The sequence below is a fragment of the Stigmatopora nigra genome, chromosome 4 (genome assembly GCF_051989575.1).
Source record: "Stigmatopora nigra isolate UIUO_SnigA chromosome 4, RoL_Snig_1.1, whole genome shotgun sequence".
Taxonomy (NCBI): domain Eukaryota; kingdom Metazoa; phylum Chordata; class Actinopteri; order Syngnathiformes; family Syngnathidae; genus Stigmatopora; species Stigmatopora nigra.
In genome coordinates, this window is record NC_135511.1 from 15,718,505 (window position 1) to 15,745,985 (window position 27,481).

Below are 27,481 nucleotides of genomic sequence, written 5' to 3' on the forward strand. Positions count from 1 at the left end.
CCCACTCAGATGCTTCTTCCATGCACAACAACAAAGGCTGATGGATTGTATGAAGTTCCGAACTTAAATAGTACTTCTAATACACTCATTTTCAGGATTTCCTAAACATACTAATTTATTTTACAACATGAGTCTTATAGTTCCTGCTGAGATGAAAATGAATGGTAAGTCTCACTCGCTTTGCATCAATGGTATCCCCTCCACGTATGCCCCACATTGAGCTGAGCTACCTAACGGATATTTTCTTATTGTTTTATTTTCTTTAATGACGTTAAAAACGGAATAACAGCTCATTTATTCATTATGATAACTTGCTTTTATTTAATTAGACATTGTGTTGTGGCAAAGCTATCCTCACTGTGCTGTATATACTTTCATTGACACACCGGGTTAGGTTATGCTAATCATTTCGGCAATGTTCTCACTGGTTTAAACTAACCAAACCCCAGAATTTTAAATAGTTACCCCCTTATAAGTTTAATATTTCAACGCTACTATGTTTTAAACTTGTAAACAGATCCCCTCGGGAGTTGCTGAAGCCAAAGGTGGATGGATGGTTTGCTATGAAATAGCATATCATCTTTAACATCAAAATGGTGAGGTGGTATAAATAAACCGCTGTCCCACATTTGCATGATTTTTTGGAACGACTCCTCTATTTGTGAGCATTTTTTTGTATGAGTCATTTTATTTCTGCATACAGATTCGAATTGCAGCCCTAAATGCTGCCTCTTCAGCTACAGATGAGTCTCAAGACCCCCTGAGAAGTAAAAAAAGCAGAACAAAAGAAGCTCAGGTATGATTTAAGCCTATGCAATCTGGAATATTTCAGTTAATATTCCCTTATTTTTTTCATCTTTGCAGGAAGCAGAAGCTTTTGCACTTTATCATAAAGCATTAGATCTACAGAAACATGACAAGTTTGAGGAATCTGCCCAGGCATATCATGAGCTGCTTAAAACGCCACTCCTCAAAGAGGTAAGCTAGCATGCAACATTGAACTTATCTTCACTTATTGCATTTTAAAGTATAATTTGACAGTTATCTTTTAATTTTAGTCTACTGACAACTAAACAACTTTTTTTACATTGCCATAACATTTAATTTAAATGGAAAATACTACATATAGCAATATGAGGGAAAGCAAAAGTTGTGTTTAACAAAATTTTACAGAAATTGCACTTAAATTTGTAATAATAAATGCATTAATTATTAAATATTAAGAAGAATTTACCTGAATCCTATTTGTAATTTTAGGCTATGCCCTCGGAGGACCAGAACATGGGCCTCAAGCATCCTGGACTGATGTTGAAGTATTCCACTTTTAAAAACTTGGCTAGTATGTCTGCTTCACGGGATGACCTGGAAACAGCCATGGACTTCTATTTAGAGGTAAAAAGACATTATAATTTTAGTTCAAATCATGTCTCACATTACGGCAAATTGTCGCCTAATCATTTTTTCTAATAGGCTGTTCTGTTGGATTCCACCGACGTTAACATGTGGTATAAAATTGGACAAGTGGCTACACGACTACTGCGTATTCCTTTAGCTCGACATGCATTTGAAGAAGGTTTGCAGTGTAATCCAGATCACTGGCCCTGCCTGGATAATCTGATCACTATTCTATACACACTTTGTGATTATACATGTAAGTTAAACCTCCTCATATATCTATTAACTGTCTAATATTTCGCCATAACTTGATAATCATTTGTATACATATTTCCAGGGTGTTTGTACTTCATCAGCAAAGCCCTTGAAAAGGATCATTGTTACGCAAAAGGCCTGGTTTTGAAAGAAAAAATCTTTGTGGAACAACCTAGTCTTAAAAGGGACACAATGCAGATGTTTAAAAAATGGTGACTACACTTATTTTTCTCTTCATTTAATTTCAATCTTGTGCAAAGAGCTTTTAATTATTTTTTGTATTTATTTCAGTGACATGTCTATCCACTATGTGGAAGTGGAAGAAGAAGAACATAAATCTATTTTGGAGGAGGCTTTGGATTTGCGAAAACGTCGACAGGCATTGTCTTACACTGAACCGACCCCTGATCTTATTTTGAGTCAGCCTATTCGATGTCTTTCGTGAGTCTTCCCAGCCAAATTTGTTCAATATTTCATATATACTAACCCAGACATGGGTAAACTACGGCCCGCGGGCCACATACGGCCCATTAGGCTTTTTAATCCGGCCCGCCGACGTCGTCCAAATAATGTTTATTATTATTATTATTATTTTTTTAACCCAAGATGGCGGCGTCATGCGGAAGCCAGTGACAGTAGCTCTGTCCACTCTTATTTATTTTTCGTGTTTTACAGCCCCTCTATCTTTTTTTAAATGCCATTTTAAAATTTCGTAATACATTCTTTTTTACTTGACTTTGTACTTTATACTTTTTACGTTAATGATGAGTGATGAGTATGTTAATACTTTAGTCCTTTTTTCCTGTTTATGTTTCATATGTACTGTTAACGGATGCACTTTTTTATATGTATCGTATCTTGTGCTGACCCGGCCCATCTGTCAAATTTTTAAAGTCAATGTGGCCCCCAAAAAGGTTTACAACATCAGCATTAACATTGTACTATTTCCTGAATACAGATGGAGGCATGTGGGCGAATGCTTTGTGGCAATGTATCGATACCAAACAACCTGCGAAGCACCACGGCCAAGCCTCGGTCGCCGGATTGACTTATCGGCATACCGTGACCGAAGCTTTCTCCAAAACCTGCCTGAACCCAGCAGTCCAACCAGCACTGGCCAGACGACAGTCCTGAGCAGCAGTCCCAGTTCATCTCTGCCGCCGACTGCCCCTCCTGAGCCGTCAGCGTTCTCCCAACCGCCCATCCTTACCCAAATGGCCATTGTAGAAATCCCTGCAGCTTCTCCTTCTGTCGGTCAGTTCTACACTTTGATTAAAACAAGTCAAATTCATGGTTTCAACACTTGTTTTCTCCCCATTAACAGTTTCGGCAATAGACATTTCTTTGGTGGATAAGGCAAAAAAAGCACCTAAAAGGAAGCGAGTTGTAGAAGATAACGTTGAGACTGCCAAGCGACGGTCAGCACGGGTTCGGAACACTAAATGCAAAAAGGAGGAAAAAATAGATTTTCAAGAGTTGCTGTTCAAGTATCTTCCTTCTAGGTGAGCACCTTTTGCTTTATATGTACCGTATTTTCTGGCATATAAGCTGTATTTGTCACTAAAAAAATGATGACTGAATCGGGGGTAAGGCTTATATGCGCACAAATCGATATATGTATCTCAGAAATACCAAGTGCGATGATTTTTTCTCAAGATTTTTCCTTCAAAGTAACACATTTGCACTCAGTAATAAAATCATGAATATAGAGGTGAAAATTGTGAATCAGGGGGCGGCTTATACGAGAGAGATTGTAAAATTCAATGATTTTTAAGGCAATTTTAAGGGTACGGCTTATACGGTAGTTCATTATGTGGTTTGTGATCTAGGTACATGAAATCAATCCTCTTTTTGTAGGTTAAGAAAGTTTGATCCCGATAATGAAGATGAAAGTCTGAGCAATCTTGAAACACATTGTGTTGGGAAGGACGACATACAGCCTCTTCTTGGGAGCTCCATTCCAGTCGATACAGTTGATTACATGAAATCTGGTATGTAAATTATTCATATGTCTTTATGCTTAAATCACTCCTGCAAAAATATGGTGCTTTTATTGTCTGCTTTTACAGAGCAACAAGATGTTCATAACTTCCTCCTCAAAAATATGAGCAATGGAGGAATACTGGACTTGATGTTGTGCTATCTGAAAGCAGTGGGTCAGAAATTCCTGGAGGAATGGCCTCCAGGTATGACTGCCGTGGTCCTGGAAGTCTACCAACTTTGGAGAAAGCATAGCTCCGGGCTTCCAAACCCTTTGTTTCGTGATTGCAGTAAACAGCAGCACCTCCTGGTAAATGATAAGATAAGAATAATTCAGAATTATTATGGACATTGATTAATACATATGCAGTGAGAATTATATTTCTTTCTGCACAGGAAATGTTGGAGATGAGCTTGGCATGCATGGAATTGCAGCTCGAACAATGGTTGCACAATAAAGGTAAGACTACCAAGAATATCATTAATGAGTCATTACAACAGCATTTCTTTTGTACCCTGTCATAAATGACATTTCTTGTTTCGGCTTGGCAAAATTGTTCAACGTCATTTATTACCTGGGATCACTGATTTCCCTTTTACAAAGTTGTAAGGAACTCCACATATTTTTTCTCTTTCCAGTGACTCCAAGAAGAAGCTCAGGTTCCAATATTGACACGGCTGAAAATGAATTTCCTGGGCAATTTTTCCAAAATGATGTTTTAATCCTGGCTTTGGGCTCATCCCAAAAAGACCTATTTGAGGACAAATGTTTACAAGCTACGGTGCGTGTCTATTGGCTGAAGGCCAGATTCCTCGCTCTTCTTGTAAGTACAACCCTGCCCTTTAACTGTAATATTTGAACATATCCTAATCCCCATATGACAAGTAATGTTGTCTTTCTTAGGGTGATATGGAATTGGCTCAAGAAAGCTATGATGTCTGCACTGGGCTTCTGCAAAGCAAACCTAAGCAGCCTGATGGAAAATATTATACTATTAAACTCCCCAACTTAAGAGTAGATGCAGCAATCTCTGTTGAAGAGGTCAGCATATTCATTACTTAGGCTTTTTCAGTCATATTTCTGACATTCCTAATGATTTTTTTGTGTGTTGGTGATCAGATTGACAAAAGACTGAAGTCCCTGGAACGTTGTCAGTCATTGGAAGAAATCCAACGTCTCTTTGAGTCCGCAGACTTTGAGTCTGTCGTGCGCTTGTTGCAGCCTACTCTTAATCACGGCAGCAGGAATAAACATTTGGAGTTTGTCAGTTCCGCGCCAGAGCGTCCTGCTCAGATTCTGTTGTTGCAGGTCAGGATTAACAAGTACTTTTCTTCTAATTCATGCCGTTTTCTGGTTCTATTAACTGTCATTTTTGCCACAGAATTCCCTCTTGAGTCTCCAAGATTACCAGCAATGTCTAAGGACAAGCGAAGTGGCTCTGAATGAAGCTGTGCAGCACCTCAACTCATCTACTACCAGCTCTTCGCCTGTTAAAGAAGAATGGGTCAGCACCATTATGAAGCTCTTGGATGGCATCGACACCTGTTTTAACAAGGACTCGCAGCTCCTGAGCCACATTACTCACTTTTCCAGCATGGCTCGACTGGCAAACAATCTTATTCAGGTGATTAGAGTGCTCACTTTTCATAATTTCCCATCAATTCTGATCCCATTTATCTCACACAGCGTTAATATATTTTGCGTTTGTCTTTTCAGCTGATCGACCTCAGCATGACAACTTCGGACGATCCCAAAGAGCCGTATTTTTTCTCCGTATTGCCTTGGATTATTTTATACCACATCATCAAACACGAGGAAGCTGCTTTCAACGCTCTCCTTCAACAACATTTGTCTGTAGGAGATGATGAAGGTTTGTGTTTTCCTTGAATTGTTGCTTTAGCACATCAATAATGTGTTTACCCTGAAAAACTGCATGACCGCTAGATGACTCAGACGCGCCAATGCTGCCATCTTCCCTGATGCTTCTAAACACCGCTCACGAGTATCTCGGACGTCGATCCATGTGCTGTTGTTCAGACGGTTCACTACTCAAGTTTTTTGTAAGTTTGTCCAATATTTACAAACTACTGGGCTACAAGGGGCATATATATGTATGATTGAATTCAGCTTATGTATAAGATAAATAGGTTTAACCCTATTTTGTTGTTGTGATTAATAAAGGTCCGAGTTTTGGAAAAAGAGTTTTCCGCCAGTGCCAGCAATATCTGTCATCCCTACAAGGAGGAGTTGGAAATGGCTTTAGAACAGTGCTTTTTTTGCCTCTATGCCTACCCTAGCAAAAAGAGCAAAGCCCGATTTCTTGAGGACCACTCCTCCCCACAGGTCTGATTCTCATTATAATGTTAGCTTTTCACTGGAAATCTTTTTATGTCAAATGTACTAGGTGTAAGCGAAAAAAAATAACATTCAATACACTAATCTGCTGCTTGAAACTAATCATTCTATTACAGGTGGAACTGTTGTGGAATGAGGCCTTGTTCATGTTCCAGTATTTTAAACCAAAATCCCTGCCTGAGTTTGACAGCTACAAGACGAGCACCGTCTCTGCAGATTTAGCTAATCTGTTGAGAAGATTTGCAGGAATCGCCCCTCCGAGTGAAAGTCCTATACTTACCATGGATGAAGTAGCAGCCTACATCGATGGTGGTGCAAAAAAGGTCGCTTTATGTTACTCTGAATACAAATAAACAAATTTAACATGGAACTTTAATTTACTATTATTTTTTGTTATTATTTTATATAAATATATTTTAATTCTACTTTTTTATTTGTATTTAATTTTAAAATTATTTTAATTTTAATTCATAATATTTTATATATAAAATTATATAAATATTACAATATTATAACCCCAATTTACTTTGAACATTGAGATATAATTGTTCCGAAATCAATATCTAATGCTGAGGTCAGATTGACTTAGTTGCACCAAGGCACAAAAAATATTAAAACCATATGTATTTTTTTTTTACATAGAAATCTGCCTAATTGAGTTTTGAATTTTGTTTCTTAAGACCCCGAGCCTTCCCGAGGGTACTCCTCCAGCCCCTCCAATCATCAACGAGGTTTACTACTTGCTGGCTGATTATCACTTCAAGAACAAGGAGCAGTCTAAAGCCATTAAATTTTATTTGCATGACATCTGTGTGTGCCCCAACAGGTGGGTAATGTCAAAAATTGACTAGTTCGACAGCCAAAGTTTGATATCCAAGTATCTAGGCATCAAGTTTTATGATGCTAACTCCTTGTGTGTGTCTTTTGTGTATAGGTTTGATTCCTGGGCGGGTATGGCCTTAGCTAGGGGCAGCCGGATTCAGGAGAAACTCAATTCAAATGAACTTAAGAGCGATGTGCCTATATGGAAACACTCGCAGGCGGTGCTCAACTGCTTTCAACGGGCCTTGGAGATTGACAGCTCCAACCTATCGCTCTGGATTGAATACGGAACAATATCATACTCTTTGCACTCTTTTGCTTCCCGACAGTTAAAACAGTGGCGGGATGAGCTTCCTTCAGAGGTGGTAAAACAGGTGAGGTTAATGCAGTTTCTCCAGGAATTATGTGATCTAGACTATTTTGCTTATCATAGGTTTGACCTGTATTTATTTTCAGATGGAAGAAAGGAGGGAGTCCATGTTGGAGACTGCATGTCAGTGTTTTCAGGGAGCTTCTCGTTGTGAAGGAGACAGTGATGAAGAAGAGTGGCTCATACATTATATGCTGGGGAAGATAGCAGAAAAACGTAAACAGACACCAGTGGAATATCTGAGCCTTTACAAAAAGGTAAACACAAAGAAAAGTTCATGTCCAAGTATTTGTCAATGCACCCATTTGTAATGATAGCTAGTGGGTAGACAAGGCCACATAAAAGTACATTTTTATTGTTGAAGCTAGGCAATCTTGAGAAAAATCCATCTATACAAACACTAAGAATTCTGTTTCTTCTCTATCACAAGATGTTTTTTTCTTGTTATTCCCACCTATGCTGGAGAGAAAATGCACTTTTCTTATAACACTATTGTTATGATGAAATCGTTGTAGGCAGGTGAACTTTTGCAATTTCAAACATAATGTCACGGCAGCCAGCTGCTATTCCAGCATAGTGAATTTCTATTACAGTGTTGCCAACATAGAAGCCCCATTCTTCTCATCTCATATGTTCATATCGTCATATGCCTCTTTCCTGGTTTTCTGAGTGACCATTTGTTGTGAATTTGTAGGCAGCAAACTTTCTGCATGAGGAGGCTGCCAGGTACCCTCGTAAAATCCATTATCACAATCCACCTGACCTGGCGATGGAAGCCCTAGAGGTAAGTCCCTTCTATATAGTGATAAACCGATAGGGTTTTTTTCTGGACCAATACCAATTATTAGTAGCGAGACTTTATTGGTATGGTGACAAGGCAAAAGAAGGTTAAGGGGTTAAATTTGCATTGCTGCTTTACGTGACCGGACATTTGGTCGCCGGACGTTTGGTCGCACGGGTGAATATAATTTTGAGAGCTGGTTTCAACAGTAGATATTTAGATATTAAAATGTCTCTCTCAAGAATGTAATTTTGAGAGCTGATTTCAACAGTAAACTCTGTCATGTTGTCAAACGTCTGGGTGACCAAACGACCGCGCGACCAAACGTCTGGGCGACCAAACGTCCGAGTACCATTTTTTTTTAAATGTCAAAATAAGTGCTTTTAAGAGGGCTTATTAACTTTATTTCTTCCAGTTGCACTTCCGTCTCAGTGCCACCATCTTAAAGTTGTTGGAAGCTAATGACCCTAAAGTGGACCATGAAGTTTTATTCAATTTGTTGGTCGAGGCTGCTTCAGGCCCCTTTGCCATAGGTGAAGAAAAGAGTATGCCCAGCATTCCTAGGTCGAATGAAAAGTAAGTATGCAATCGTGCAATGGTTAAAAAAAGTGCTTTGATTCTACCACAAAAAACAATGTCTGGAATTTATTTCAGGGAGAAATCGGTCTCTGTGGTTGATGAAGACTTTAATAGTTCTTCAGTCGCTATGGGCAACATCCTTAGCACTTCCCTCCCATCAGCTGCCACTCCAGGTGTGACATCACCTCTCTACGTGGCCACGCCGTTTGACCACGATTACGCCAAACGCAAAACGCTCCGGCGGCAGCAGTGGCAGCAGCAGCGGCATGAGGAACAGCAGGCTGATGGTATAGTCCCAGTCCTAGACACGGTCTCTGGGGCTTGGGCCCTTTGCCATTTTTTTTTTGCACTGAGGAGTGCTCAGATTGATAATCACCATTTTGTGCTTCCTAGATTTGTGTTACATTAGTGGCCCTACACAGGCTGATTGGGATGTGGTGAAATGGGCAATATGGCTACAATCTAGTCGATAACTTTTTAATAACAGGGCGCACACTGGCCAGAATGCACTGCGCATGATCACGTATGCCTTTTCACTGCTTTTTTTTTGTAATTTTTGCTGTCCTTACCTGCTTATCAGTTTGCCTATCCGCATGAGGTCAGTGTAACTGCCCCAAGTTTTAAGTTAAACAACCGTATTGGGTCTAGATTCAAGTAGCTTGTTGATTAAAAATGAACAATTGCATCTCAGTTTCCCTCCTGTTTTAGGGACATGTTAAAATGAGCATTACATGCTTTTACTTTGACATCTACACGGTTTGTCGATTGATTGGATTAGCCTTTCAAAGTTAAACATCTTGCAAACAAGGGAGTTTGAATAGAGTGCTGAAATGTTGTCAAATTGTTACATTGTTTCTTAGTAATTGCCTATTTGTTGTTGTGACATGTACCAGAAAAACTGGCTCACAGACTATCATAGACTGCGAAAAATCCTCCTTTACATAACAAAAAGGACCAGAATACAGTATCTTATTGGCCGTTTCTCTTCTCAATGGCTATTCAAATTACATTTAAAATAGATACATAGAATTAGCGGAATCCTGCAATGACTATACGAGAATATTTAAATTTACAGTTTTAACATATGACTGAAGATATACTTTAAAAAAAGTGTTTTGTTTTTTAAACTACAAATTGAGCTTGAAATTGCCATGCAGCTATATTGCCCATGTTGCCAGGTTTGTCCCGCTTTTCCAGATTTTTTCCCACCTTCCTCCTTCCCTACCTACCTGCCTGCCACCTCTTTTGCCTGCTTGCTCCTACCACCTGCTTTGCCATTTTTATGCATGTTCTTTCAATGGGGTCAATGTCTTCTGCAATGAGGAAAGTTCACTTTCTTGTTTGATGTTTTTTTAAACTCAATTTTGGTGTGGGTTTATTCAGCTATACTCAAATTCTTCACTCTCTAAAGACGGCTTGCCCTGATGTGATTCATTGTTCACTGCACTAATGGGATAGTCTTTCCAATTAGTGAAAAAAAATGGGTGGTCTGTTATTGGCAAAGAACTGAAACCCAAATTTTGGAAATGTGGCACTTGTTAGCCAATCTAATATGCTTTGAGCTTATTCTGGCAAAACTCTGTAAGGCCTAATTCAGACATCCAGTCATTTAGATATTTTATTTTAGTTGTTACACAATGATAGAAGATATTCTTACTAATCATAATAGGCCAGATCACTGATCAATGCAAAAATATTTACTAGACAAAGAAAATAGGCAAATGGTAAGGTAAGAAGTAAACTAATAGAAATCTGTTGTTTGTCATTGTAAAAATATGTCATTGTCTGAATTGGTCTCTACATAGGGATTGGCTTTTTGTTTTTATTTTCCTGTTGCCAACCTGCATTTGAAATGCAATGTATAAAAATGCAATGAGAGGTACAGTTCTACTTGATATTGTTGTAAAACAAGCTCCCCATATCTTCAACAGCCTCATCAGAGTTTGACCATGATTACTGCTTGCCCAGGTCTTCAATGTGGCTGGCTTCCCTGAATGGTACTGCTCTCCAAACTCTTAGAGGCTATGTCTTAAGTCAGAAAACAAGCTTTTAAACAAAGTGCATTCTCAATGGAGGCACCCAAGTTTTAACTGTACTTTTGGTGCCAATAAGATGTTTGTTGTTACTCATGATTGTGAATCTTTTGACAAATCCCATGTGTTTTATCCTCCTCTCCTCATTTGGTTATCTACAGTTCTCTGCCAATGATCCTCCATATCTCAAATAAGGGGAATTTCTGAAATAGTTTTGGAGTCCTTTCCAAACTATCCAACCCTGCCCACCATACCTAATCCTCTTTTTGTGATTGCTTAAGATCTGTGTGACTTATTTTTTTGGAATTTAGTCATTCTTTAATACTTTGAAACGGAATACACTTAAGCAAAAACATTATATAGTGATATTCTAGGCAAAATGAACTTGAATTGCTTTGCCATGTTTTTCTGGAAGCTTTATTTACTCTTCAATGGAGGAAATGACTTATTTTTATGTCTTTTTTGATAGAACGAAGCCAGGACAGCGAAGTTGTCTTGCTTTCTGACTCCAACTCCACCCAAGATGCTTTCACAGATCCTACCAGTTCACAAGATAGTAGCCACAAACCTCCTTGTGGTGAAGTCAGTTCTTCATCTTCAGAGAGCACAACCCCTGTGAAGGATAGACACCCTGTAACTGATGATCCAGGTATACCAGGACTTTTATACTAACAGTAAAATACATTTACAGATCAGTTTTGTCATGAATCAATAGATTTTCTCAATCTGTAGACTCAAGATAGCCTTCCATTTCACTACAGTATTGATTTTTTCCTAAAACCCTAATTCATGTCTTCAGTCTTTCCTCCTCTAGAGTCACCCAGCGTTCAGACAGTCCCCCAAACCGATGAAAATCTGGTCGAAGAAATCGTGGAAATGGTGGTCATGACACATCCCGAGACTTCCAGTGGCAAAATCTCTTCAGATCTCAGCCTTCCTCCCGTACTTGTACCAGCTACTCCTGTGAAAGCTGCCTCTAACCCTCAGATTGCTTCTCAAAGCCCAGCCAATGAAGGCAGAAAGAAGCCAGAGCCTCCCGCTGAGGTGATAGAGCTACCTAAGACCCTGCCTGCAGAATTTGCTGACCAGAGAAGATTGCTGGTGGAAATGTGCGTCCGTTCGCTTTTTCTCTGCCTCGGACGATTCCCTCAACACTATAAGAGTCTCTACCGCCTGGCATTCTTTTACTCCAAAAGTCAAACCCACCAGGTTAGTCCAATACTAGATGTCATCTTATTTGGTTAGGGTTAAAAATCCTGCACCCACTGTTGCCCTATGTCACCGGTGTCAAAGTGGCGGCCCGGGGGCCAAATCTGGCCCGCCGGATCATTTTGTGTGGCCCGGGAACGTAAATCATGAGTGCCGATTTTCTGTTTTAGGATCAAATTAAAATGAAGAGTATAGATGTATATTAAATTTCTTGATTTTTACCCTTTTAAATCAATAATTGGATTTTTTTAATCATTTTTTTTCCTGTTTTTAGTTCAAAAATCATTTTGTAAAATCTAAAATAATCATTGGTTTAGATCTATAAAAAACTGAATATTCAATGATTTTAATCCAGTTCTTATAATCCATTTATTTAAAAAAAAATGAAATATTATATCTTAAATGGTCCGTGAACCAACCCAAGTCGGACACCCTTGCCCTATGTAGTACGTTTTTCTTTAAGACTCCTGATTTAAAAAGTTAATTTTATTTATACAGCCCTTACAACCGTCTCCAATAAGCATCACGTCAACATTTGATGACCCATAACAACTTATCTAACACCCTCAAAGAAACAAGTATACTTTGTAACATTTGATATGCCAAGTAGCGCCCACTCTGAATTAGTAAACAATATCATCTACAATAACTGCTTCACTTCTCCCCTCAATTTCTCTGACTCGGCACACTGGTTGATGAAATAGGCCATGTGAGCACTAACGCTTTGTGGGTAGAGAAATGTGTGGGTTGAGAACCATGCTTTCCTCAGCCAACTTGGCATATTGCTTAACTACTGTAGGAGCATCCTTCTGTTACCACTAAAACCAAGTCTATTGTGTAATTACATTTTCAAATGTGCCTTTTTTACCTTTTTTTTGCATCACAGATTCCCTTTCCTACTGTTTATACATTAGGTTAAAAAATAACATGATGATATAAGGCGTGCCAAAGGATGATCATTTGTTTTTGTCCAAAAATGTTGCATTTATATATTTTTTTACATTTTTTTTTTATGACCACAGAACCTACAGTGGGCCCGAGATGTGTTGCTAGGAAGCAGTGTCCCATGGCAACAACAGAAGCACATGCCTGCACAAGGACTATTCTGTGAAAGAAACAAGACAAACCTATTCAATGTAAGTTTACTTCACTTCTTTTGTACTCTGCACTTTTTTTTTATAGTTCCTACAGACCCTAGGCATTGCCAGTTATTAATACAACTACATGCATAAGTAGATACTTCATTAAAAAACACATTTTTTTAATCCAAACTTTAAAAATGTCTGGGAATTGTTGCTTTCTGACTCCCAATTCCACCCAAGATTCGCTCACAAATCCCACCAGTTCACACAAACCCAATTGTGGTAAAGTTGTATCCATTCCTGCAGATGGTAGCAATGGTTCTTGACAGGCTTGTCTTAGACTGACAGAAATAACAGAGGAGTATAGAAAGAGAAAATGGCTGAAAATGTTTGTAGGGGTAGGTCACTATCAAGCATTCCACAAATGAGAGCTCAATTACAGAAATCGTATTTATCTGTAAACATTTATTTTGAAGCTCCAAAGGGGTTTTCTGGATGGTTCGGATCAAAATCCCAGAATTGATTTGGATGTTTCATTATACAACCCGCTTTGCTTTTGAGCCAAGTGGGGGAAGTGACCCATCAGATTGAACAGATGGTGCTGTGGAGAATAGCATACCATTTTTGGTCAATCAAACGGGGTAGGAAGACATAGCAGTATTCCAGTTGGCTTTACATTAAAAGGAGATTTTCATAGAGTTGTTCTTGTTCAGGTTCAGCAACGGTATATGCAACGTATTGCAAATCTTGAAGCTATGACGCTCATTTATGTCTTCATAATGTGTTGCTAACAATGTCTGCTGTTTTTAAGTTTAAGTTCACCATTTTCTTTGTACACGATAGTCAACATTAGGTCAAATTTAATTGTTTTGTCTTTCAAAAGTCTGGTTGGCTTCAGAGTTGGGAGTTTTCATCCTTTATTTGCTCTTTATTTCTCCATTAAATCAAACGAGAAACTACCTACTCGAAAATTCAAGCTCGTAGCTGCGTGTCTAATACGCATCAGTTGTTGCTACCGATTTCAGCAGTTTTTCCCCTCACAATTCCTTGACAGCTTTACTGAGGAGCAATGTACCCTCTAATTTTCCGTTGGTCTGGGCAGAAAGACAACCTCCCTGAGCGCACTGAGTACCAGTGTGAGTCACATCATCATTGCTCGTTATGGGCATACCAGTATCACACCTGCCATAAACAGGTGCATGTCAATGTTCCCTCTAATTTTTTATGTAAAACATGCTGTAAAACACAAAAAAACATAAGAGCGGACAGAGCTACTAACACTGGATGCCACGTTAACGGCGCCATCATGGGGAAAGGGGTATAAAAACAAATTGGATTTTATTTACTGCGCGCCATATGATTGCTACTGCGCAGAGAAGACGAGAGTAGTGCGCAATTTGAGTCCTTTTGTAGCAGAACATTTCTTATCATACCTACTTACATCTATTAACTGATTTGTTCATATCTTTATTACGGTTCTCTTTACACAATAGTATTGGAGTGTTGATATTGAACCTCTCGTTTACTTCAATTATGACAAGTGTCTACCCAATACACAACTTTCATGTGCAGTCCACCCACATGTTTTTTTATTGTGATTGTTACCCTAAAAGGTTGCTATTAGAAGTAACTTACTATCAAAATATCATGACCGTGTTCCACATAGCTCGAATGACTCCGTCTGATGTATGATGCAAGCATTTGTGTGTTCAGCTGCGCAGTGTGCTGGTTGTGGGAGGAGCTCCACTCAGGAAAACCGTGTTGTTGTTTTTTTTTCCTTTTTTTTTCTTAGGCAAACTGTATTGGAGAGTAAAAAAATATTGCTGTAATCTTTTGATTTGCATGTTGGAGGCTGTAAGATGGGATTTCTCTACTTCGCCTTAGGTTTTTTTGTTCAGCTTGGTCTTTTTTAGAACTTTTTCTGGAACGGTGGACATACACAGGAAAGAGTTGTGCATGTTTAGTATGTTTATCAACTTGAGGGACGCAGATAGCGTTGAAAAAAAGCAGGTGAGGAGGGCTTTTGGTTGAAAAAAAAATATGGCAGTGATTTTTTGACTGTTTTGTTACGTTTTTTGGTTGATTGTGAGCTTGTATACAAGCCTGTTTTTTATTTTTTATTTATTTATTTATTATTATATATTTTTTTACCTTTTTAATGGTCTGCCAGCCTGGAAAAGTGCATTTATCGCCCTCAAATTCATTTTATTTTCACCTAGTTTATGTTTTCATGTTCTTTTCCTGTTGCTCTGGCTTGAGCATGATCATGCTTTACCCCTCCCCCTGGTTGTTATTCACTCCACTCATCTCGTCTCTCTCTGTTCCTCTTATTCGGCTTCCTCATCACTCTCTCGCTCCTCTGTTTGTGTGGGTGTGCATTAATAGGCGGGACGTTTTTTTTCTTCTTCTTCTTCCACGCTATACCATTGGTTGGCATCGACCTACCAGGGTTTGGCTTGTGCCCTGTGTAGAGTGCAAGAGAAAACTCAGGAGGAAGGGAGGAAGGGGGGGAGCCTGGGGTTCTCCGCCAGGCTGGGGGTCAGGGGAGAGTGGAGATGAAGTGCGTGGGTGTTTTTGTTTTGAGACGGAAGGAGAGGGAAAGAGAGGAAAGACTCTCCCGCTCTAGCTAGTGATGACCTGAGCTTGACGGTTTTCCTCTGAACCAAGGCGGCTATCCTTCTTTCTTCCGATTGCTTTCTACCACCGTTTGGAACTGAGCTTCCCGTTTTTTTTTTCCTCCTCTGCGGCTTTGCCCTGCCACCCAAATGCATCCCACCCGTTGCTCTTTAAGCGAAAGCTTCTATTAGGGTGGAGGTAGAGCCAAGGATGTGCCACCGATACCACTCACGAGCCTACCTTCAAAAAATACTAGCGTAGGAAACGAGGAATTAGCCTTCTTTGGTGATGGTGAGTTGCTTGCAGTCAGATGTCTTAGTTGGGGGATTTTAAGGGGAGTTTGGAGTTGCTACTTTGCGACTTTAAATATGCTTGGGTATCTTCTTTTTTTTTTGTAAGGCTCCATATGATAACTAGGATCGTGTTTGTAGTATTGGCAAGTTGCCGCCATCTTTGTCGTAAACCATATTTTCATAAGTTCTGCTTACTGTTGTCATGATTGATTAAATGCATTAATTCCTATTGGTTGCTTCTAGTCACATGACTACCCAACTTTTCTCCAGTTGTACCTGGTAATCTTCCATGCTATTATGTTTTTCACGTCCAGGCATGAACAGACACACCCACGCATCATGTTTTTGTGAAAGTATACATAGCTTGTGGAGTAATTACATTTTATAATTCTTCTTCTACGCAATGCATTTTCTTCTTAAAATCTCATGGGTTTTTTTCTCCATTGGCTTTGGTTTCATTTTCTCGCAAAATAAATGGTCAAAATCGTTATCAGTCTTACCCAATCTGCTTTAGCTCTTGTGCTAGAGAATAATCTGCGTAAAGCCATGGCTTTGCGTTCTCCGAAAGAGATTTGTGTGATGATAGTTTGATGGTTCTCTGGACAACTCTTGTCCATTAGCGACGCTGTATAAAGCGTACTTATCTTACTTCCTTCTCTTTGAGTGTACTTGTGTAATTTGAGCATGGGAAAATCATCATCAATGCAAAACTTGGCCGTCATCAATTCAAACTAATGTGAAGAATAAAGCATACACACCTATTGGCACCTTCTACAAAGGCTCTCCAAAAATACATTGGAAATTTTTTTGGTGGCAGTTTTCTCACTTTGGCTGGCAAGTAGGAGCTTTTTCTTTCAGATATGTTTTTACCTAGATAATAGTTTTCCCTTGTCATGCTTTCACGCTTGATTTTTCCTCCAGAGTTTTTGCAAAAAGCCATCGAAGACCATCTGGAACTGTCTTTTCCAAAGGACCACTAGAGCCATCTCATTCGTTGTCATCCATCCTGATAGGATCATCTTTGTTTTGTCTCGTGCACATTTTCCTTTGCCAGAATCTGTACTCCACTCAGCGTGATCCCTGACTGTAGCTTAGGCCACCATCTGTACCAACATCGATTAAAAAAAATGGTGGGGTAAATACAAGTTGGCCCATTTCACCTACCCGGCAAACACTTGGCCAAAAGGTGCATTTTATCCATAAAAGGAAACATCAATTCCATGTTTTCTTGGCTTCCGTTCTGTGGCTGTTTTGCAAGGCTTGGCCACAACTGAGAACTAATGAGGCTTCCTATCATGGGTGCCCAGAGAGAACATTTTCTCCGCCTAGCCTCCCCAACCTTCCAACGTGTGTCCAGGCAGTCTACAAGATCTCCCCTGTAGCCTTTCTATCCCTCATTACCGTCTCTTTGAATGCCATGTTTTTCCTCTCACTTAATTGTTACTTTGCGCTCTATTGCATCTTTCCTTTCAAATATTCGTCTTGCTAATTGATTGCTCCGATGCCACATCCCCGCCAAGGCTGTTGCTGTTTTTTTTTTTTTACGTCTAGGAAAGACACTAGTTGCATAGAGGAATTTTTTTTTTTTTTTTTTAAGTATTGGAGAACTGTCACAAAGGTTATTTTCACCTTCTTGTGTTCAATTTCCGTTTCAGGGCATCTGGCGTATTCCAGTAGATGAGATTGATCGCCCGGGAAGTTTTGCATCTCATATGAACCGATCCATTGTCCTCTTGCTGGAGGTGTTATCACAGCTTCAAGATCACGACACCTTGCTGAAAGTTTCTTTCATGCTGCAGAGAACCCCTGACCAGGGAAAGTAAGGAACAATTTTTGTCTTATTCCTGAACTGGTTGACATTTTGTGTTGATTCTTCATTCACATAACTCAAAAATTCACATTCAAAAATACGAAAAGATGACTTTGGGAATATAAAACCTTCTCAATATAGTTAATTTCCTATTATTGATGAATAAATACCATATTTTCTCGCATATAAGTCGCACTCACGTATAAGCCGCACCCTTAAAATTGCCTTAAAATCGTTGACTTTGACAATTTCTCTCGTATAAGCCGCCCCTTGATTCGCAATTTTCACTTCCTTATTCATAAAAGTACAAATGTGCTACTTTGAAGGGAAAATCATAAGAAAAATAATAGTTTCTGAGATACTGTGTAAAGTAATTGCTGGATTTCACATTCCTAAAGGGTGTGGCCTACACATAGACAAATTCCAATAGGAATTCACATGAGCAGTACAACCAGGAAGTGTGTCCGTAGCATTGTAGTTTATCATCCCTAGATAAGATGCCCAAGTACGACAAATACGGCTTATATGCGAGAAAATACGGCAACAGAAAAGCAGACAAGTGAAGGTTTAGTTTTCCAAAATGTCTATGTTCACCATTCTGAAATTCTGGAAGGATCCTCTTATGTCCTGCATTATTTCTAACTACTTGTCTCTTTCAGGAAATATTTACGGGATGTCGATCGCCAGGTTTTGGCCAAGAGAGCATTTTTCCTTAATGTAAAAGTCCTGGAGGACAATCTGAACAGTCTCACCAGGGTAAGAAAGCACACATTAGAAATCTCAGATCCTCTTTGCTCGTTTATGACTTGCTTCCATTGTCATTTAGGTGCAGCTTCCCAAAGCAGCAACAACACCCTTCATGGGGGAAATGACTACATCAGTTGCATCCAGCAGGCCACGTTCAGAGGAGAACAAACATGTGCTTCCCAAGAAGCCGCTACTCACAGAAGGAATGGCCGACACTGGACAAAAAGAAGGCTCCAACACACCAATCCGGCCATTTGCGACATCTTCCGATAAAAGTGGAAAGCTTGACAATCAACCTGGAAAGATAGAACCCACTGGGAGTGATCCCCACAGAACAAAACCAGATGAACCAATGGATTTGGATTCCAGTCATTGGAGGAGACCAACGTCAATAACCGTCGACGTTCAAAACAGGGAAACGGAGGCCAAGATCTCAATGGCCGCCATAGAAGCACAGCAGAGAGTGACCGACAACAACCGGACTTCAGAACTGTCCCTAGAGGAGCTAAGTATTAGTTCACGCCAACAGCAGCTCCAATCTTCGGTGAACAAGCTGACTTTGGCAGCAGGTGGCGCTGATCAAGGTTTACTAAGAAGGCCCAACAGAAAAAGGAAACTTTTAGAAGACGTGGAGTCGGGGAAAACATTACTGCTTGACGCCTACAGGGTTTGGCAACAAGGCCAGAAGGTCATGACCTATGATTTAGGCCGCATTGAGAAGATTATGTCTGAGACATATATGCTCATAAAACAGGTAACAGTGCCAAACTGTGCAAATGTTCAGATTGTGTTGCTTCTGCTATAATTCTTTTTAGTTCTGCGGTCATAAAAATTTTATTGTCTCCTTGATTAAATTGCGCCTCTCAAACACGAGTAAACTTATATTTTTGGACTCTTTGGAAATAGTGCTTCACAGTACTACTACTCTTAAGATTTGTTTGTGTTATTTAGAACCCATAGCAAATTTGGATTTGGTTCATTGACCAAGAAAATAGTTTGAAAAAGAGAACTGATTGTCTCTTTCTCATTTGGCTATTGTCCTTCTTCCTTTTTCAGGTTGATGAAGATGTGGCTCTGGACCAGGCCGTCAAGTTTTGCCAGATCCAGTTGGCTACTTCCGCTCAACGACAGGTACACCAACCTCAACTCTTTCACTCACTGCATCTTTACACTCGGACTGGGTCAACATGGAATTGAATTCACACCCAAAAGTACCGTATTTTCACGACTATAAGGCGCACTTAAAAGTCTTAAATTTTCTCCAAAATAAACAGTGCGCCTTATAATACAGTGCGCCTTATAATACAGTGCGCCTTATAATACAGTGCGCCTTATAATACAGTGCGCCTTATAATACAGTGCGCCTTATAATACAGTGCGCCTTATAATACAGTGCGCCTTATATATGGAAAAAATGTCATTCCTTGAGGGTGCGCCTTATAATGCAGTGTGCCTTATAGTCATGAAAATACGGTAATAATACCTGGTGATGTCGGACTTATAAAGCAATGGTTTTCATTTTCCCAACAAAAAATGACTATCACCTACAGGGCTAAAATTGACTCACTGGCTTCCATTGATGGCAATAGATGTTTTTTGCCTGGTAATGACTGGGAATTAATGGTCGCTATCTGGCACAGTGATAGGAGAACTTCACTTTCTTCCTAAATATTTTCCAGAATTAACCTTGACCATTGGTCTTGAGTTAACTTGTGCCAGACTAATAAATAATTGGTAATCCCCAGACATATTTGAGTAGATGCCAACGCTAAATATAAACCAGTTCTCACCGGTACTTCCCCCTGTACTCACCAGTTCTCAATTTGGCATTGATTTCAACGCATTAGTGGTTGTCCTGCAGCGCAAGTGCGTCACTTAACAGACGATTTGGTTATTAAAAAGGAAACAACTCGACATGGTTGTCATGTTGTAAAATGGTAACCAATTGTTTTGTATTGGTTTCAGATAAGGGGAAAAAAAACAATGATATCCGCCGCTTATTAGTTCTGCACTTTGACTGTGATTCCTCTTTTAACACGTAAAAAAACAAGAGTGGAGTACATCAGGCTTTGGGTAACCTATTCTAACAACTGGCGGTGTGGAGTCCTTGTAGCGCCTGCTCACATTGTGCAATGGCAAATGTGAGGAGACACCTCTGCGCATGAAAATTGTGTGCCTGCTTCTTTTCCACATCCACAAATTCTTTCAAGCCCACACAAGCGCCAACGTGACGGTGTAGAACTGAGAAGGAGCTTTGGATATAGGCGCTCTTTTTATTTCCTTTTGTTTGAACAGCAACTACAGCTAATGCTAATTTCAGTACCTGCGAACAGTGGTAATATTTTTCAGTTTTAACCATGGATAAATGCAATTGGTCTATTGTTTGGGAAATTAGGTTATACAGTAATACCTTGATTATCGCAAATTTGATACTTTTCTGTTATTCATTATTAAAAATGAATAGATTGATATATTTTTTTAAAGGTCATAAAAATGTGTAATTCCAGGCTGAAACTTGTAAACAGAAGCCACTCTTGCGAATAGGTCTCAGCACTGAAGGAAAATAAATAAATAAATTAAAAATGTTTTTAGTTATTATAGGGGTGACATTAATTTGGGATTTTTTTAAAAATTATTATCGCGTCCATGTCTGGTCTACATTAACTGCGATATTCGAGGGATTACTGTGGTAGTGTTTGTTTTTTGTTTTCTGTAGCATAGTTCTCAATATTTGTTAGTTTAAATTCACTTTCATTTTTCTTGTGGTTTTAACATTAGCTTTAGTTAATTTGATCATTTTTTGTTTTGTTTTTTTGTTTAAAAATAGATCGGAAAACTCAACAAATCGGAGCATTTTATGTGTAGTCACAACATTTTATCATTTTGGAATGTTTAAATACACGATATGGCTTTAGTTAGTTGCCGTGGACAACAAGATTTGAAGAAAATGAGACACCTGGGCTTCGTGAAAAAAGACAAACGAATTATCCTTGAAATTCTCATAAAGACAATGAGAGGAGGAAGTATCCATTGCTACTAACTCTGCTCCTCTGTTGCCATAGCAGCAACGGTAGGAGCAAGCCCACTGTTGTCACAGGTTGTTTGCACAGCTCTTGTGTTTTTGATTCTTCTAAAAGACATTGAGGAATGTCCTCTTAAACATTATGCTCATTTTGACTCATGTTTTCAATGGCAATCTTCCTTCTTCTTCAGCCCACGTGTGATGTCCATTCCACCACACCCAAATATACCAAGGAGCACAAAGATCTCTTCTTCCCTGCCTCCATCCTCAGCCATGCCGCCTGCCATCCGTTACCCAACCAAGAGGCTCAAGTCAAAGTCATGTTTGAGCCTTCCAGCAAGCTAGCCAGACCCCAAAGCTCGGGCTTCCACGATCAGCACGCGCAGAGGAAAATGGCGTGCCACCCACCGGCGGCAACAGCTTTGTCCTTCCCCCAACAACATACAGGTATTTTATTATCATCATACAACAAGAGAACTCATTCTCTTCCTCTCTTCCTGTACTAGGAAAGTTAAAACTCTAAGATGGTGTGTGGGTTGGCCAGTAGAGGGCGCCTGTTGACATTGCCAGGGCTGTTACATCATAGCAAATAGGGTGGCCAAGTCTAGTCCTCGAGAGGCCCTATCCCACTGGTGTCAAAGTGGTGGCCCGGGGGCCAAATGTGGCCCACTGCATCATTTTGTGCGGCCCGGGAAAGTAAATCATGAGTGCCGACTTCCTGTTTTTAAAATGAGGAGAATAGATGTATATTAAATTTCCTGATTTTCCCCCTTTTAAATCAATAATTGTCATTTTTTTATCCATTTTTATGTGTTTTTAGTTCAAAAATCATTTTGTAAAATCTAAAAAATATCAAAAAAGCTAAAATAAACATTGTTTTGGATCTATTAAAAAACTGAATATTCGGGGATTTTAATCCAGTTCTTTTAATCAGTTTATAAAACAAAAGTGGATTCGAAATGAAAATGATAACCAACGAGAAGTTTCTTTTGCAAACCGCACTTGTTTTTTTCTGATTAAGTGATTCTAAAACCAAAGTCTACAGTTTAGTTTTCACATTATGACACATGGGGTGTGGCTCAATTCTTTTATAAGTATATAATTGAACAGGTGTTGTTTTCAAGTCAATTAAATGTAATAGTTCATTCTTAATTGACTCATGGCAGACTGCCATCCTTTCCACTTTCAAATGGGTTCTACAATTACCGCCGTCAATGGAAAGCAATAAATTCCAATTGGGGCAATCTTTAAAAGCTTTCCAGGAATGCAATAGGAACTTTATCGGTTTGTTCTCAATGGGAATTGTCACATTTTATTTATTTGTGTCACTCCCCCCCCCCTAGATGAACGTGAGGAGCCCACAGAGGGACTGTTGTACCGACAGCAGGAATCCCATCTCTGTCACCAGATGAAAATGGCGTCCGTGTCCCAAGCCCGGGAAGCGGCTGGGATGGCGGCCGGCTCCTTCCGGGAGGAAACCGCCACGTGTAGCAGCAGCAGTGGCAGCACGCAGCAGTGTACAGGTCAGTGATGTACCGTAGTGTTGGATTGTTTGTGTTTGAAATTGTTGCTTAGAATATGGAAGTCTATGTATATTGTGTTTATGTTTTCATGATTGTTTTTATGTATAGTGAGGAACATATTTGGCTCATGGGTGTTACTGTTAAGGCATTTGAATTGGAAAAAATGTTGGGATTTTGCAACTTGGGTAGAAATCTAATTGTAAATAAATTATGTTTAAATATTTTGGTTTATAGCAATGAAAGTAGATGAAAATTCAAGTTGGCAATTCATTGTGACCAGATGAGTATTTTTTTTGTTTTTTTACTTTTTTGTTTGTTTTAGAAATCTAATTGTAAATAAATTATGTTTAAATATTTGGGTTTATAACAATAAAAGTAGATGAAAATTCAAGTTGGCGATCCATTGGGATTAGATGAGTCATGTTGATTTTTATTTTTTTTAAACTTTTTTTGGCCTTCCACTGTGATCAAATGAGTCATGTTTATTTTTTTATTTTTTCCTTTATTTTTTTGTTTTTCCTTGATGTTTTTCATAGTCAGATTGGATGAGACGTCTGAAAAGTAAAAAAAAAAAAGATATTTGAAAAACTGGATCTCTTACCCATATCAAATCATGTGATCGAGCTATGACGTGATCGTGACATTTTCGAGTTAGGAGATGGCAAACATGTTAATAATAATGTGAAATGTTTGTCCCTAGACCTGCAGCACTACGCCAGCAGTGATTTATTATCCAAGCTTCCGGACGCCAGTCGAATCCGCTCTCGCGTCCCGCCCAATATGCCAAAGCTCTTCATCCCCTGCACCATCAGCAAGTTCCCCCCGGAAATCACCGTGACTCCCCCCACGCCCACTCTTCTCTCTCCCAAAGGCAGCATCTCGGAGGAAACCAAACAAAGGCTAAAGGTACGATGATCCCCGTCGCGCGTCGCATCCCATTCAAGGGTGACCTTCCCTGTCCGTTCCGCACGCAGAATGTCATCCTGTCGTCGCAGTCGGCCGCCACCGTCAAGAAGGACAATCTCAGCCAACCCTCCCTGGAGGTGCAGGAGACGTCCAGCCAGGAGTCGTCCTTCGAAAGTGAGTCGGAAGAGGAGGAAGACGATTACATGGACATCTGAGCGGCGCTGAAGTATGTCAGCGCGGCTTCGTTTTTTTTTTTTTAATCTGTGCAATCCTTCCGTGTTTATTCTCAATGGGCTCTGGTCGCCCCGCCCACTTTGGGTGGCACGCAGGTCGGTACTCGGACGTTTGGTCGCTCGGACGTTTGGTTGCCCGGACGTTTGGTCGCACGGACATTTGCCAACATGACAGAGTTTACTGTTGAAACCAGCTCTCAAAATTATATTCATGAGAAAGAGCTTAATATCTAAGTATTGTTTATTATTTAAGTACTGTTGAAACCAGCTCTCAAAATTATATTCATGAGAGTTTATTATCTAAATATCTACTGTTTTCAAAACTACTTAGATATTAAACAGTACTTAGATATTAAACTCTCTCTCTTAGAAATTAAATTCTCCCTCTCAAGAATATAATTTTGAGAGCTGATTTCAACAGTAAACTCTTATGTTGTCAAACGTCTGGGCGACCAAGCGTCCGAGCGACCAAACGTCCGGGCGACCAAACGTCTGGGCGACCAAACGTCTGGGCGACCAAACGTCCGGGCGACCAAACGTCCGGGCCACCAAACGTCCGGGCCACCAAACGTCCGGGCCACCAAACGTCCGGGCCACCAAACGTCCGGGCCACCAAACGTCCGGGCCACCAAACGTCCGCGCCACCAAACGTCCGCGCCACCAAACATCCGGGCGGGCAAACGTCCGGCGACCAAACGGCCGTTTATGCATCGTTCGTGAGGTCCGCCGCCGCACATCTTCCGGAGATGAGGACCGAGGCCAGTCGTGATACATTTCATCGGAAGCGCAGGTGACACAAAGACGCTCGCCGTTGCCGCCGCGCTAGGCCGTAACTTGTAGCACATGGGGAATGTTTACACTCAACATTTTGGTCAGTAAAGCACTGTGCAAAGTGTGTTGCTTTTGTACTTTACGTTTTCTTGCGAGAATATGTTCCTTCTTTCTTGGGAGGGCATTCGTAGCCGTCACCAGCACGTTTAAAAAAAATGGACATTTTTTGTACATATCCAAATCCAAATATCGTCAATGAATGTGGCTTTTATTCCAAAGCCTTTTTTTCAAATTCACTACAATTCAACGTGCATGCAGAATTGGTGTCGCTGAATTTTTAGGCTTTTTTTTTTATCAATTTGGCGTTCTCAGTGGAAGACAAAGGAATGTTTTTTTACGGATTGCTTTCTATAAAATGTGATATTTTTGGGGGGGAAAAGGTCCATTGGAATGATAAGAAAAAAAATGTAAATAATAAGTCTTGATAAGAATTGTTTTTGTATTTTTTAATTGAGGTGTGGGATATTTTTCTGCAGAGCTTTTGGATATGTATCACAGTTTCGAGGCCATATATGTCTGGCTTCCGAGTATTATTGATGTCCAACCAAAAAAAAAAATCTATTTGAACATTTTTAGGCAATTGTGCTGCTGTACTTAAATTGCATACAAATGATATGACAAGGTACTATGCTGCAGTAAAGGCCCAAGTGGGAGGAGCAATGCATGCTGTCGTGTTACAATCATCTGTCATCAAGTCAACTAAATGGCATCTCACTGCATGTAAGCACTTCCTTTTTTTTATCTTGTCGTATCAAAATTACTTTTTATGTGATCTTCCATTCTATACAGTATTAAAAAAATCTTGCTACTGTTTATTATTGGGCCAACATTCATCACACATGCTTATAATCAATGACTGACATTATATTAACTAAGTTTTCATTGGTCAAGACTTGTTTAATATATTATAACACATCAATGGTAGACTTTAGTTGTCTGCCATCTTGGATAAATATAATTAGAAAAAGTCATACACAAGTTGGGAGAAATAATAAAGATGAGTCATTCCATGCCCACTTATCACAAATCCCACATAATTTTCCCAGTCTGACTTTATTTTGTTTATATAAATATATATACATATTTGTATAAAATTCATGCCATGTAATGTTAAATGACCAAATCTGATGTTTAAGCCTCCTAGTTAAGATTTAGGTGCCACACCCACTTTGGGAATATGGAAATTGGACACAAAATTTGGGATCATATGTAGAAGCCATTGCACTTTTAAGGTATGTATGGACATTTTATATGAGTTTTAAAATGAAACAAAAACAACAACTATCCTTTAAATCCAAATATGAACGATGCCATTTCTGCCAGCTCCTCTGTTGCCATGGCAGCAGCTGTAGGAGTAAGCCCTCTGTGGTCAAATATTGTTAATGCAGTACTTGTGTTTTTTTATGTGGTATTCTAAATGACATTTAGGAATGAACCAGTTGTCTCTTTCCATCAACATATAGGCATACGACGAGTTCATATCTACTTATCCTTCAAATGATGGAACGCTAAAATGGTGTTTGAGTTGACCAACAGAGGTCGCTTGTTGACTTCTAGCCAGCGCTATTACATAATATACTAACATGACAGAGTACATTACGCCTACTGGTTAGTCTATGAACTGTGACATATGGGTTTGACTTGATTATGTCATTTATGTTTAAAGGGCACATTTGATTAGATTTGATAACTTTATTCATCCTGTATTCAGGACATTGACTTATTACTATTATTATCATTAATATTTTATATTATTATTATCAATGATTTTACAGGGGTTCTTTATAAATCAGTTTAATGTAATAGTTGACTACTTTACAGAATATCAACCTGTCGTCAAGGACAATCTGAGCATGAAGATGTCCAGCCAAGAGTCGTCTTTCGAGAACGAGACGGATGTGGAGTCCCGTCTGGAATACACGTCAGTGCAGTTTTTAATTGACACTTAAAAGTATTTCTTAACTTGGGATTTGGCCAAAAAAATGATTGGAAACTCCTTCTAATTAAAAACCAATTATTTCCATTTAAAAGATCTTCAAATAATACATTTTAAAGATCTATTTAATTAAAAGAATCACGTCACAATGATTTAACTGAGTTGGATTGGCCCTCTTTTTCCATTGGCTATTACCATTTTGTGAATATATACATTAATGTTCATTAAAAAAAGTAAAAGTACTAAGACTACTACTTGATTGAGAATGGTCACATTTTTTAGGACCAAAAATCTACTCACTTAAATTATAAAAGGTAACCAAAAAAAGCCTAATTTTGAAAACATACAAATGTGTTTATGACCACTGTGTTTTTACATTAAGAAAGAAATAATATAAAAATACAGTAATTAACGATTTTTAAAAATGGTAATATTTTTTACTGATCAAAAACATACAGGATAACATTTAAAAAAAAATAGGTGTCCATTATAGTCACCACTGTCATAAAAGGGTTAAGACGCTGATTAGGCTGAGTGAGTTGATGTGTTGCTTCACTATTAAAAAAAAAAACACTCTAAAATGTGCGGGTATTGTCGCCTTCTCCAGACGGCTTAAGACGGTCATATTGCGTCCAAATCTTTATTTTTTTAGGGAGGAGCCCTCTTAATAACGGCTAACATTTTGAAGTCAATGGTCTACCT

The 27,481-nt window shown here is 39.2% G+C and overlaps 1 protein-coding gene across 3 annotated transcripts; it reads left to right on the top strand.

Annotated features, from left to right (window-relative positions):
- cabin1 (calcineurin binding protein 1) lies at positions 1–25,658 on the top strand. Of its 3 annotated transcripts, none has more exons than XM_077715227.1 (39): positions 1–164; positions 518–596; positions 704–796; positions 865–978; positions 1,258–1,392; positions 1,471–1,651; positions 1,733–1,862; positions 1,942–2,091; positions 2,609–2,904; positions 2,975–3,152; positions 3,508–3,641; positions 3,720–3,940; positions 4,027–4,090; positions 4,270–4,454; positions 4,535–4,672; positions 4,751–4,939; positions 5,013–5,255; positions 5,348–5,501; positions 5,576–5,691; positions 5,813–5,974; positions 6,103–6,309; positions 6,667–6,812; positions 6,921–7,182; positions 7,265–7,435; positions 7,873–7,962; positions 8,375–8,535; positions 8,614–8,825; positions 10,470–10,535; positions 11,041–11,220; positions 11,371–11,780; positions 12,803–12,916; positions 17,427–17,590; positions 18,241–18,337; positions 18,408–19,082; positions 19,385–19,459; positions 21,542–21,797; positions 22,694–22,873; positions 23,574–23,779; positions 23,848–25,658. In XM_077715227.1, the coding sequence occupies exons 2-39, from the start codon at positions 594–596 to the stop codon at positions 23,992–23,994; spliced, it is 6,705 nt and encodes a 2,234-aa protein (XP_077571353.1). In that variant the 5' UTR covers positions 1–164; positions 518–593; the 3' UTR covers positions 23,995–25,658. The 3 variants fall into 3 exon arrangements, with proteins under 3 accessions (XP_077571353.1, XP_077571354.1, XP_077571355.1); XM_077715228.1 differs by having other exon boundaries at positions 11,386–11,780; XM_077715229.1 differs by lacking the exon at positions 10,470–10,535.
- The last annotated feature ends 1,823 nt before the right edge of the window (positions 25,659–27,481 follow it).

Excerpts from the sequence above, each read along its gene's own strand:
- cabin1 (XM_077715227.1), top strand. Across the intron at positions 5,502-5,575 it reads GTCTGTAGGAGATGATGAAG|ATGACTCAGACGCGCCAATG; the intron begins GTTTGTGTTTTC and ends CATGACCGCTAG. Across the intron at positions 19,083-19,384 it reads CATATATGCTCATAAAACAG|GTTGATGAAGATGTGGCTCT; the intron begins GTAACAGTGCCA and ends TTCCTTTTTCAG.